The sequence below is a fragment of the Podarcis raffonei genome, chromosome 11 (assembly GCF_027172205.1).
Source record: "Podarcis raffonei isolate rPodRaf1 chromosome 11, rPodRaf1.pri, whole genome shotgun sequence".
Lineage (NCBI taxonomy): Eukaryota > Metazoa > Chordata > Lepidosauria > Squamata > Lacertidae > Podarcis > Podarcis raffonei.
Genome location: NC_070612.1, coordinates 61,923,974 through 61,937,671, shown reverse-complemented (window position 1 = coordinate 61,937,671; position 13,698 = coordinate 61,923,974). Strand labels below are relative to the sequence as shown.

The 13,698-nt window shown below is 44.5% G+C and overlaps 1 protein-coding gene across 2 annotated transcripts in view; it reads right to left on the bottom strand.

Moving 5' to 3' along the window:
• LOC128423644 (guanine nucleotide-binding protein subunit alpha-14-like) overlaps positions 1–11,570 on the bottom strand; it is a 37,396-nt gene extending 25,826 nt beyond the window's left edge. Inside the window, exon 1 of one of the 2 annotated variants that reach the window (XM_053409061.1) lies at positions 11,337–11,570. In XM_053409061.1, the coding sequence (XP_053265036.1) occupies positions 11,337–11,463 (127 nt within the window). In that variant the 5' untranslated portion in view covers positions 11,464–11,570. The remainder of the gene's footprint in view (positions 1–11,336) is intronic. The other variant, XM_053409060.1, reaches the window with a different exon arrangement.
• Positions 11,571–13,698: the final 2,128 nt, after the last annotated feature.

Genomic DNA, 13,698 nt, shown 5'->3' with positions numbered 1-13,698 from the left:
AAAATACAAAAAAGACATATAAAAAGAAAAAAATACATAAAAAAGAAAAAAGAAAAATACAAAAAACGAATAGATAAAAAAGAATTTTAAAAAATCCATTTTTGTTACATTAAACTCATTAGCTTGTTTCCTTGACCTCCTCACACCTCCCCTTTTTGTATTCCCATTTAAATAATCAAATCAGCAAATCCTTACCCTCTTTCGTTTATCTTAACTCTATATCTTAACATATTATAACTCTATATTTTCATCCATTATCAATTCATTTTTGCATATTCTTTGTTTGCTATTCTTTGTTGCTAATGCCACTTATTTTCAATCCAACATCATTTTAACATTCATTAATTTTACAGTGTTTCTGCAGATAGTCCTTAAATTTCTTCCAATCTTCTTCCACGTGGCTTGGAGCCAATTTGATTCCCTCCCTCCCTCTCTTTTTTCTTTTCCTTCTCCTCCTGCGATGAGGCTACATTTTAATATTTTAATGTTCCATTATTTTAATGTTGTATTTTATTTTTGTTTTTAAGTTGTAATCATTCATCTTGTTTTTATTATTGCTTGTAAGCCGCTCTGAGCCCAGCCTTGGCTGGGGAGGGCAGGGTATAAATAAAAAATTATTATTATATTAGCATGTATCCTATTAGTTCTTTGAAAACCATTTTCATAGTGTTTTCATACAGGTAAGATAATATTTTATTCATCTCCTGGGCTGACTAAACAGAGCTAGGCGTACAGAATTTACATGTGTATCATGTTCATCCAGGGGACATTATTTGCCTAAAGAAAAATGAGGTATAGTTAGAGCCGTGAGCTTGGTTTTGAAACACCTCTGTTTACTCTCCAACTGCAATCCAGTGGAAGCTTTTCTCCTATAGCTCCTTGTGAACTGCAGTCTTGTTGATGGCATTCACATCCTTACCCGTGTATAGGATTAGAGAATAAGTGCATCTTACACTGGGGTTCGGTTCCAAGGAATCCACGTATACTAAAAAATGCATATACTCAAACTACCCCTTTGGTGCTGCCCACCCCTGCCAAGGGGACACGGGTGGCGCTGTGGTCTAAACCACTGAGCCTAGGGCTTGCCGATCGAAAGGTTGGCAGTTCGAATCCCTGTGACGGGGTGAGCTCCCGTTGCTCGGTCCCAGCTCCTGCCAACCTAGCAGTTCGAAAGCACGTCAAAGTGCAAGTAGATAAATAGGTACCGTTCCGGCGGGAAGGTAAACGGCGTTTCCGTGCGCTGCTCTGGTTCACCAGAAGTGGCTTAGTCCTGCTGGCCACATGACCCGGAAGCTGTACGCCGGCTCCCTCGGCCAATAAAGCGAGATGAGCACCGCAACCCCAGAGTCGGTCATGACTGGACCTAATGGTCAGGGGTCCCTTTACCTTTACCCCTGCCAAGAAAGGCAGAGATCTTAAATGGGTTTTTTCACCCAAGCAGACCTGGAGCTAAAAAAAGCTTTTAAGCTTTTTGCTCCTTGTTCCTTCCTGCATTTAATGTGCAGAATTTCAACTGCATATGGTTGAAATTGTGTAAGTCAAATACATGTAAAATGTGATCATACTGTATTATAAAATATATATCCTGTTGTGGCTCTAACTATAAAAAATATAATATGTACTTATAATACATACTTATGCATGTTTAGTCATTCTTACCACCACTAGCACATTATATAGGCTAATGGCAAAGAAATACACTATGTAATTCTCCTGCAATCCAAGCCCCCCCAAAGGATGCCAAGGACTGAACCCGGGATCTTTCACTGGCAAAGCACATCTTCTACCACTGCTCTAGGGCCCTGCCCTAAGAATGTCTCACACATGAACAAACATCTTCAAATTTTCATTTTATATATGCACCCAAACCCATACCAGATGTTTGCCCCCCCCCAAGTGTCATTACTTTTAAGTCTTTGTTGCTGTTGTTAAGCAAAATAATTATTGGAATGTATGGCTGAGCCGTGAAGAGGCTGAGTCAAAGTCAGCTTGCCTCCATCTAGTTTTGCTCATGTAGTTTTTTTTAAGTTATACTGTACTGATATTCAGCAGCAGCACCTAAAATTATGTTTTGCAGCCTTTTGCTTGCCCACCCAATTGAAGCTAGCATAAATGAAATGAATTGCTCACATTGACATTTTCGATGTTTTCTCAGTCCCTTAAATCTGTTAAGGACTGACCATTTGACTTTAAAACAAGATTTATGCAAAACAAAAGAGCTAACAGGATAGCCATTTTTGTTAATGGAAATTCCATTCTTCCCCTCTGTCACCAAGGACAGGTATACAACAGCATGATATTTGAAAGGCAAACTTATGTCCTTACGGATGTACTATTTAGCATAGACTTCCTAAATCACTATTGGCAATCAACACTTTGCAGAAACAGGATATAAGAGAACTTTAGTTTACTTCATTAAATGATTGCAACCAGAGAGTTTACTACCTTCTTACAAAGTCTTTCATGTTCCATGCCTGGTTCCTATGGAAATCAAGATTAGAGAATGCAACCTGGGTGATAACAATATAAATCTATCATTCTCCCTTTAAAGTAACAAGGAAGATGTTCTCAACCACATATCACAAAATATGAAACTATTGTCTCAACGCTTTCACAGAATAGTCATAAAAGCCACAAAGTGAAAAACAACTATTAGATGTTTTCATTTTATGCCTGGCACATTCAAACCCTGCCACAGCAAAAACTAACTAACTAAATAAATAAATAAAGATTTCTAGATCAGTTGGTCTTAGCAGAGATTGTAGTTATACTTCTGAGTATTTTAGCTGTACCACTTCAGATCACTATCAACAATTTTCAAGATTTGAAAATTACCTTGATGGTATTAGTCATAAAAGACTTTTAAGCAAACACAATGACAATGGATTGTATGACAAATAAATGCTCTTGCTTTCATTGATTTTCAAAATAATTGTATTGAGAAATAGAAATAAGATTCCAAAAGATTCAGTCAGGAAGATGCAGCTGCTCCCAGAAAGAGATTAAACCTGACTCTTATCAAGTCAGCTTCACTTACATGATTTAGGAAGTCTCATCAGAACTTTTTAGAGCTTTTGCATTCTTTGACTTCATCAGATACCAGAAGTGTTGACCTCCACTGGCTGATATCAGCCTTTTGCATTTCTATCTAGACGTCTGTCATACTGGCTCTAAGCATTCATTTGAAATCCGAACTTGGGTACATGGGGAATTGTGTTGTACCAGGTCAGACCACTGGTCTGTCTAGCTCACCACTGTCTGTACCAGGAGTCAGAATCCCTTTTGAGCCTGGGGCAGCATTCCTCATACATCAACACCTATGAGCTGCACACCAATGCTTGGCAGGGGTAAAGCCAAATGTAAAGGTAAAGGGACCCCTGACCATTAGGTCCAGTCGAGGCCGACTCTGGGGTTGCGGTGCTCATCTCGCTTTATTGGCCAAGGGAGCCAGTGTACAGCTTCCAGGTCATGTGGCCAGCATGACTAAGCCTCTTCTGGCGAACCAGAGCAGAGCATGGAAACGCCATTTACCTTCCCGCCACAGTGGTACCTATTTATCTACTTGCACTTTGACGTGCTTTCGAACTGCTAGGTTGGCAGGAGCAGGGACCGAGCAATGGGAGCTCACCCCGTCGCGGGGATTTGAACCGCCGACCTTCTGATCGGCAACTCCTAGGCTTTGTAGTTTAACCCACAGCGCCACCCAAATGTAGGCAGGGCCAAAACCATATACACACCCCACTCACAAACTTCCACCCACAAAACAAGTATTTAGGCTACCGCTCCCTGCAGCTCAATTCAAGAGGTATTTCACCTCTCTCTCTGCCACACACCAGGTAGTTCAACTTCTCCTTCCATCCTTTCAGTATTGCTCTGCAGCTGGCCTGTCCCACCCAACTCAATAAACACAAAAATACATTCAGTGCTAGTAATAAAAAGAGAGAAAGATAAGCACTCCCGATTCACTTTCTCTTCCGCACTACTTACCTGGTAAAAAAAGAGTCTCTTCTCTTCCTTTTCTTATGTACAGGTCTGAGAGAAGGCCACTTACGGCAACTCCAGCTGTGCCCACTATCATCATTTACCCCAACAAAGATGGAGCTGACTCAGAAGGTACTTGAATTGAAATTAGTCAGGCTCATGAAGCAGGGACAGTGCACAGTTTTGCCAGCCTCATCTACTTCCATACCAGCTGAGTGAAAACAGTCAATTCTTCTGTGACCAGTATGGGGCAGGGGAAGAAGCAAGTGCATGCTTTGTTTTGCCAAGCCCAATGTCCCAACACCCTGCTTCACTGGCCAGTCACAGAAGCGGGGAGAGAAGAGTCTTGCAGGGCATACTGAAAGGCCTGGTGGACCACCTTCATTTCAGGACCAGGCAGGGGCGTACGAAGTGGGGGGCAGAGGGGGCTAGCCACCCCTGGTGCCACTCTGGGGGGGTGACAAGATGGTCCCTGCCTCCCCCCAGCTGTAGAGCGGCTGAGGGTGCACACAGTCAGTATGGGCACCGCTTGCACAGTGACCATACGGGCTGCCGGGCGTGCGCAGTCCGTATGGGATGCCACACATGCGCACTCCGTACAGGATGCCGCTCACACGGCAGCCCATATGGTCGCCGTGCAAGTGACAGCCCATATGGACGCCATGCGTGAGTGGCAGCCCGTACAGAGTACACGCGTGTGGCAGCCCATATGGTCGCCGTACGTGGGCACTCTGTATGGGATGCCATACATGTGCACTCTATAGGTATGTCGTGCATGTGTCACCGGGCGGTTCGTCCCGCCCCGGGTGCCAGAGAGGGTTCCTCCGCCACTGGGACTAGGGGTTCCCCACTCCTGGTCTACAGTGTCATAAGAACAGAAGTTTCTGGAAACTGCAGGATGAGAGAATGTTTGTTGCCCTTGGGTCCTGTTTGTGGGCTTCCCACCAGCACCTGGCTGGCCCCTGTGAAAGCAGGATGTTGAACTTGAAGGCCCATTGGCCTGACCTAGCAGGACTCTTCTTGCTATGTGGGCCCCAGTCTGCTTTGAAACGAATGAAGTAAATTGATGGGAAGAACTCAAGTCGCCCTGCTGGAAAAGGGCTCCAGTGTTAAACTATTTTATTTCTTTAAAATGAATATTCACCAAAAACCATCTACTTCATTTGCATTAAACGAGTATAGCAGATGGTTAGTAACCTGCAGTCTGTTTTCCTAAGGATGTGGATATGGGCCGTGCTTTTTTGTTTACATACAGAATACATCGTTCCTTGTTTGGAATACAGTAGCTATTCTTGGCTATTTGTTTGTCCTCTTGCATTTACTAGTTTTTGTTCTTTAAAAGTAGTAGTATATGCCAGGCACCTTTTTATATAATACTAACAGAAGCTGCTCTTATCTTCCATGAATACCCTCCTTGGATATTGCACTGTCCAAGCAAGTTCATGTTCAGGGATAGAAAATGAGTATCAGATGCTAAGGACACATATTGGGGCAAGGGCAGTTGTCTCATCCTTTTTGGGCAGGCCAGGTGAGTGATAGTTCAACTTTTTAGCCTCCACCAATAGCTCCGCTGGTTAGAGCATGGTGCTGATAACACCAAGGTTGCAGGTTCGATCCCTGCATGGGGCAACTGCATATTCCTGCCTTGCAGGGGCTTGGGCAAGATGAACCTCCGGGTCCCTTCCAACTCTACAATTCTATGATTCAATTGGCAAGTGGTGTAGCTCAGCAGCAGAGCACGTGCTTTGCATGTAGAAGGTCCCAGATTCAACCCCTGGCATCTCCTGTTAAGGTAGGAAAAACTCCTCTCCAAAACGTGGAGAGCCACTACCAGACAGGAGTGGGAAATCTCTGGTCCTTAGCTGAATGTGGCCTACCAGTCCTCTTAATCTGCCTAGCAAAATAAATTGAGAGCTCAGACACATATTAGAAGAGCACAACCCATTTATAGCAATCAAAGTCCACATCCTCAACTAACTTTACTAGGACATTTTTGCATACGTTGAACTGTGGGTACTATGGCTTTGAATCCTAAATAATTATTTAAAACCAACTGCTTAAGAAACATCTAAAACTTCTAGTAATGTTTTATTACCGCCTTGCCAAAACCCACTGTTCTGTCATTTCTGCTGATTGTATACATTGTGCAACCACATTAAAGAACTAGGAAATGACTGCATGAAGAGTCTTAAATTGAGAGAGAGAGAAATGAAAAGGACAAAGCAATGCATTATTAAAAAGTTATTGAGTCCCACTGACAAACTGCGGTGGAGCAAGCTGATTGGGCTCCTGGGGCAGCGTGCATGCCCTGGGCCCAGGGGCAGGGTCAGCCGGGGCAGGAGGCTCTGTGGGGCCTCCGAGGTGTCTGCCTGCCTCCTCCCACTCAGTGGCCCAACAGCTGAGGGGGAGGCAGCGGGCAGACCGTTTGGGGCAGCGCGGAGCTTGTGGGCACCCAAGCCACTGCATCACTCCCAGGAGAGACATGTGGTTCAGGTGCGCTGCAGGCCCTGCGGTGAGTGCTGCCTGGCATTTTGTCACCCCCTCAGTGGTGACACCTGGGGTGCCCCGCCTCCACTGCACCCCCCTCCCTCTGCCCCAGTTGACAAAGCATCTTTACATGTATACTCCATTCAACACTGACTCTAAGGTCACCCTTCAGTACCTGACTGATACAAAGCTGCTACTGCTGCTGCTGCTGTGTGCAGAGTTAAGGCCCAAACTTAAGCCACTTAGAAATGCTAATGATTAAGTGGCATATAAATGCCGGAAACAAACAAACATAGTCTTTGAAACAAATTTCAGTGCATTCAATGGCATATGTTTCCCAGCAGATGAGACTGGAGTGGGGACCAGGGAGAGCCAATTGGCATGGGCCTACAAATTTGAGGGGACTTATTCAAATCCCCATAAGGGACGCGGGTGGCGCTGTGGGTAAAAGCCTCAGCGCCTAGGGCTTGCCGATCGAAAGGTTGGCGGTTCGAATCCCCGCGGCGGGGTGTGCTCCCGTTGCTCGGTCCCAGCGCCTGCCAACCTAGCATTTCGAAAGCACCTCCAGGTGCAAGTAGATAAATAGGGACCGCTTACTGGCGGGAAGGTAAACGGCGTTTCCGTGTGCTGCGCTGGCTCGCCAGATGCAGCTTTGTCACGCTGGCCATGTGACCCGGAAGTGTCTCCGGACAGCGCTGGCCCCTGGCCTCTTAAGTGAGATGGGCGCACAACCCCAGAGTCTGTCAAAACTGGCCCGTACGGGCAGGGGTACCTTTACCTTTACCTAATCAAATCCCCGTGCTAAAGGCAAAAGGAAACCCTTTGGGAAAGATTATTTAAATGAGGCCTACATTTCCTGTCTGGCCTGGTCTACCAGCTTTGCACAGCCCTGTTTCCCAGCAAGCATTTTCAGTATTGCAGCCAGCCATCTTGACTCTATGCATGGAAGACAGTCACAATGGGACTTACTGCCAAGTAAGTGGGCAAAGGATTCTGCTGTTAACAAAGATCTTTTCTTTGACAATGTTGTTTCCATGTATGTCCACAGAGTTATCCTTAATTAACTGAACTTGGCTCAAGCCACATGCATTTGGAAATTTAATTTCTATCTCAACCACCTTTTTCCAAAGCATATGAAAATTGGTTAATGAAATTCACTTTCATTTGGGGCAACAACAAAAAGAGCTCTCTTATTAAGCTTAAGTGAATCAAACTTCACTCTATAGTTCCCAGTAAACTTACAGGAAAAAATATACGTCACAGTAAGTTCTGTGTCTGCAAAATCATCAAGTATCTTCCAAAAAGAATCATTTAAGATTGTAGCTTCTGTAAGCTTGCCGAGCGCCACACATTTGTGTGACGAGTCAAAGCTGGTCCATACAGGCTTCCAGATGTGGTCCTGCGCAATGGCTCTCTCAACACTGGAGGGAGGCACAGATGAAGAAGAGAAGAGAATGAACGGGGCTAAATTGTTTTCTGAAACCTCCCAGGGTATGGGAGGAGCAGGCTGGCCAGAGGCAGACAGAGGCACTGGGTGCTAAGTACTTCACCCTGATGCAAACCCCGCCCCCCATCACCATCAAGAGTGGAGGTTCTCCTAATAATTGGGAGTCAATTGCCATTAAGTAAAGGCATACACCAGAGGAGATGTGGACGTTATGTGGACAACTGTGGATTATCCAGCTGTGTGGGACTGAGGTTTGAAATCAGGAGAAAATTCTACTTGTGTTGGCAGTGGGTGGCAGGGGCTCTCTGCTATATTATGGAATTTGGCAGCCCTCTCCCAATACAGTATAAATTTTAAAGATATACAAGTGAGGATTGTTTGATTCACAATGTAACTTTGATATTTAAAAGAAGATTTGAGGCTGCATGTGGACTGAAAGGAATGAAGGGGGGAGCCTTTTTGTTTTGATGGATGTCATTGGGAAATTAGAGCTTATCCCCTCCCCACAAAAAAGGCTCTGAGAACATGAACTTAAAGAGATGTTGAGATACAATTTATTATTAAGAGGAAGGATATTGGCTTAAAGAAAAATGCTACTTTGGAGGGGGGAGGAGTTCGGTACCTGTGAGCAGAGGCGGAGCAGGGTCTCTAGTGATGCTGCTAAAGGGCAGGTGCCGCCTGACTGTCAGTGGTCACATTTGGAGAAAAAAGTATTTACCTTTCTAGACTGAGGAAGAAAATGGCGGGACCTTGAAATTTGTTTATTCAGCCAACTAACTGAAAGAAGAGGACTGTTGTTCCTTTGGGATTTCCTGAGAATTATGGGGTAGAAGGGACGAGCTGAGCAGAGGAGGAATGGAGGAATGTCACTGGCCTCAGTTGCACCTACTGAGGTTCCAGATAAATTGTAATTGAGAGGTCAGGAGCAAAGGTGACCACTGCTTTGATTTGGTCAAGGTATAAGAGCAGAGGCAACAGCTGCATGAGCATCAACAATCCCTTATTTAGCGATCCCTAATTTAGACACAATCATTATGAACACCCAGAAATTTTGTTGTTTATTCCTCAACTTCGTTTTGGAGGCTGAGATCTCATAAGCTCCCACACTCCTGTGTGGGTTAGCAGAAGCCAGCACAAGGGCTCCCCCTAGTGCAACAGGGCTTTCCCACCTCCCCCAAATCCACTCTGGAGGGATGGGACAACACCTACAACAGTGGGGGGGGGGGGGAGAGAGAAGGGAATCAGTCCATTTGCCAAGCAGAAATGCTGGCACTGACAATTTAGAATGATGTTGAATACCTCCCTATGTCTCTCTGTACCAGTCATCATCATCAAAGCTTTACCTCAGTAGCAAATGGCGCCTCCTCTTTTCTTCAGTTCTTGCCACCAGTGTCTAGTACTCTGGCGCTAGCCCCCTATAGTGTTATTGTCCAAAGGAAGTCATATATTACAGCACTTCTGATTGATTAACTAAAGTTCCATTTTTTTCTGTGTAGAAACCTTCCACCCCACTTCACTGCTCTTCATGCTTGTTCCTGGGTTTTCCCATTAACCTTGCATGGTGGAGTATAGGACCTGCAAAGTCAATGCTGATTGTTAAGATAATAATTATTATAAAATTAAAGAGCTGGAAGGGATCTTGGTGGCTAGACAGGGCTATACAACCCTGTATAGGGGAGTTTTTAATGTCCCAGAGTGGTTGGGGCAACCCAGTACAGGGGTACAAATAATAAAATTATCATCATTATCTACCCAACCTGCTGTTCAGTGCAGGATCCACAATACAAGCTGCAATTACAGTTTCCCTGGCAGACAGCTGTCCATACTCTGCTTAAATGCCTCCAGTGAAGGGGATCTCAACCTCCCTAGGCAGTCTGTTCAAACAGACTTTGGAAGGTTCTCCTTACATCTAGTCGAAATCTGCTTTCCTGTAACCAGCACTCACTGGTTCTAGTCCAGCCATCTTGAGAAACAGAAAAAACGTCTGCTCCACCTTCTGTATGAAATAGTCTTCAGATATTTGAAGACCACTATCAAGTCTACCCTTGGGGATGCATTCAACTTAGTTATCCTCCGAGTAACTGAAATTAATGGACCTACGGTATCCATGTTTATTCGTTTGAATGGATGTAGTAGTAGAACTAATACTGGATTTAGCCTTAGCCTTCTTTAGGCTAACCATTAATTATCCCCAGTGTTCTCTGCATAACAATCCTGTGAGGTAGATTAAGCTGAAAGATAGTAACTAGTCCAAGGTCACCTCAATGGGGATTTGAAACTCCATTGAGTCCACATAACATCTATTCACCACGCCAGATAGAAGACCTGCAGCTCCCACACCACAGAGGCAATATAAGAACTCAGCCTTAGTGGCACCACTGGAAAGTGCCTGTCCAACCATACTGGAAATCTAATGGCAACAGAGTGGTGAATAAATCATACAGCTACACAACTAGTGCACACAAACTCTGCCCCTATTCATTTAACCCACTTTTTAAAGCTCACTTTCAAACCTGAGTTAATTGGCCTTCAAGGCCCACCCTGAAGATTATGGAGTTACTTAGCCATTCCAGATAGAGTCCAGGGGATAGACTTTTGCTTGTCCCCAGACAATTAGTGAGGCAGCTTCCTGCATTCCGCTCTCTGTATCTGCATTAAAAACAAAACAGGTGGTAGATGTAATGCTAGAAACAGTTCTAAGTGGCCTTGTACAAGTATCTTCCTCTTAGTATACTAAGTTCACTTCCAGACAGTCGTTGTTTTCAGCTGAGCTTCAATCATATATCAGCAAATTCAGGCTGTGCAATTAAAGTTGATTTGGAGGTCCTGCAGAGCTAACCTGCTTCCAAAAGAGATAGAATGTTTTTGCAATGCAGAAAGTGATGGGAAAACACACTGGAAAGTGTGGGATGATGCTTGATGCTTGACATTGCCAAACCTCGCCACAAACAAATCAACCAGCTAACAAATTAAGCTCAATTAACAGCCAATGTCATCTCACCTCCCTGCAAAAAAATGAGGGAGATCCCCTGGAAGGAACTTCAGTCTCTGTCTCAGTTTAGAGCAAGGATAATCTAATTTACAAAGTACCCAAGCAAGAATGCAAAACACCATGCATGCACATTAAAGGTAACATCTTAAATGAATAATAAGTAGGTTTATGAATTGCAGTCCAGATTTTTTTCAAATCACTAAAGTGATTTTAAAAAACACTGCAAATGTGCTCACGGTATTGAAAATGCAGTCTGCACACACCCAGAGCCTCGAGCATCGTTTCACCTGTTGCCAGACGGGTCGGGCCGAGCTGTTCTCGCCGGCTCAAGTTATGGAAAAGCAAAGCCGGAATATCCTACAAGCGGAGAGGTCTGGGTCAGCATCCTGGCTGGAGAGCGCGGGAGGCTTTCCTCGCCCAGAAACTCACCCAGCAGCAGCAGCTTGAGCTCCTTGCGCGCGTCTCGCTTGTCCTGGCGCAGCCGGCGCTCAATCTCCAAGCTCAGCATCCTGTTCGCTTTCTCCTCCGAGGATAAGCAGCAGCACTGCCCGCCCATGCCGAGGAAGACTCTCGCCTGCCAGGGACACGCCGAGTCCTGCTCCGGCTCTCGGGCCACCGAGCGCGCGCAGCTGCCGCAGCGAAGGCGCCAAGGCGGACGGGCTTCGCGCGGGTCGCTTTCTGCGCCAGACGCTGCCGCCCGCGCAGCCCAAGCCCCGCCCCCGGCCGCGGCCCCGCCCCTGCCCCCGATCCGGAGGCGCTGCTGGGCTTTCTTCGGCCGTGGGACGCCTGGGGATCATATTTTCTGGGTTTGCAAACTGGAGCGCTAGCTGGGCCAAAGAGGCTCTCCGTCAGCTTCGCAAAAGAAGAGCCCTGCAGGCTGCAGCCTCAGCAGGTGGACCTCTCTCGGGGGCTCTGAGCTGGGGGGGGGACTCCCATTGAGGAGGGAGCCAGAAGAAGGTGCCTTAGGCAGAGTCCCGCCCTTGGCCCCTCGACGCTGACTGCAGCCAGCCTGGTCCAGGTCATGGGAGATGCATCGCTCCTGGAATGTGGCGTCTCTTGAATGATCAGCTGAGAGAGAACTTAGAAGAAAACTACACGGAATGGGGAACAAAGATGGTTTGGGTGAAGCTGACGGTGGAGAAGTTAAATAGTACTTGGGGGGGGGGGATACTGATGGAGGACTGGCAGAGCAGAAGAATGGCATGGGAATGCTGGAGGCAGTAAATGTCAGCATCGAAAGACCCTCCACACAGGTGCTGGGAGGTCAAAGTGTGGATTTATGTCAGAGAAGGAAACCACGGGTGGAGAGATGAATGAATATACTGAACTGGCAGACGCAAAGCTGAGAAGGAAAGGATTCTGTGAAATTTGGATTCAAATCAGAGGAAAATGCTTCTAAGCCACTGACAATGCTTGTGGAAAAAATGGAAGAGTAGAAAGCAGAAGCCATTTTTTCTCTCTGTAAAAAACCCCTCAATAAGTCATGATTATGGCTCACAGTGGGGATAAGGATTTAAGGAACTATTGTTTCTCAGTATTGGAGGCAAAGCTGGTATGCTGAACTGGAGGAAAACTAATGTTGACTTCCATTGATAACAGTGCTCAGAACCTCTTTTGGACTTTTTGTGTGGATGGAAAATGAACTTGAGATGCCCATCATCCAGCAGAAGGAAGAATAACTGGCTGTTATCTTGGAGTGATCATTTCAAATATTTTGAAGAAATTTGTACGTACAATAGGCTTATAACGTTTTTGCAACCTCGTGTTCCTGAACTTTTGACTAAAAACAAAGGAATGAACTGTCATTTCCAAATATTTTGAAAAAAGGTCACCCTAAAATCAATAAATTGATTTTTGTATATGTAACTGTATTATGTAATATGCTTAACATGTATTATAATACAGGTAAAATTGAGCTTGCAAATTTTCTGATACTTGTACAATGTTTCGTACATTGTATATCACTTCTTTTTTATAATTTTTATTAACAGGCCTGTCAAATCACATTAATTCCAAATCACATTATTATTATTTTTTAATAAGATATTTATTGAGATTTTACAAAAAACAAAGGTTTACAGAATAAAAAAGAAAAAAAACATATAAAAAGAAGAAAAAGAAAAAAAATACAAAATACGAAAAACGAGTAAGGAAAAGTTAAAACCAAATCCATTCTTTTGTATCCTTAAACTCATTAGCTTGTTTCCTTGACCTCCTCACACCTCCCCTTTTTGTGTTCCCATTTACATAATCAAATCAACAAATCCTTACCCTCATTCATTTATCTTAACTCTATATCTTAACATATTATAACTCTATATTTTCATCCATTTATCAATCCGTTTTTACATATTCTTATTAACTTTGTTGCTAATACCACTTATTTTCAATCCAACATCATTTTAACATTCATTAATTTTACAGTGTTTCTGCAGATAGTCTTTAAATTTCTTCCAGTCTTCTTCCACCAACTCTTCTCCCTGGTCTCGGATTCTGCCAGTCATTTCCGCCAATTCCATGTAGTCCATCACCTTCATCTGCCACTCTTCCAGGGTGGGTAAATCTTGTGTCTTCCAATACTTTGCAATAAGTATTCTTGCTGCTGTTGTTGCATACATGAAGAAAGTTCTATCCTTCTTTGGCACCAATTGGCCGACCATGCCCAGGAGAAAGGCCTCTGGTTTCTTCAGGAAGGTATATTTAAATACCTTTTTCATTTCATTATAGATCATCTCCCAGAAAGCCTTAATCCTTGGGCACGTCCACCAAAGGTGAAAGAATGTACCTTCAT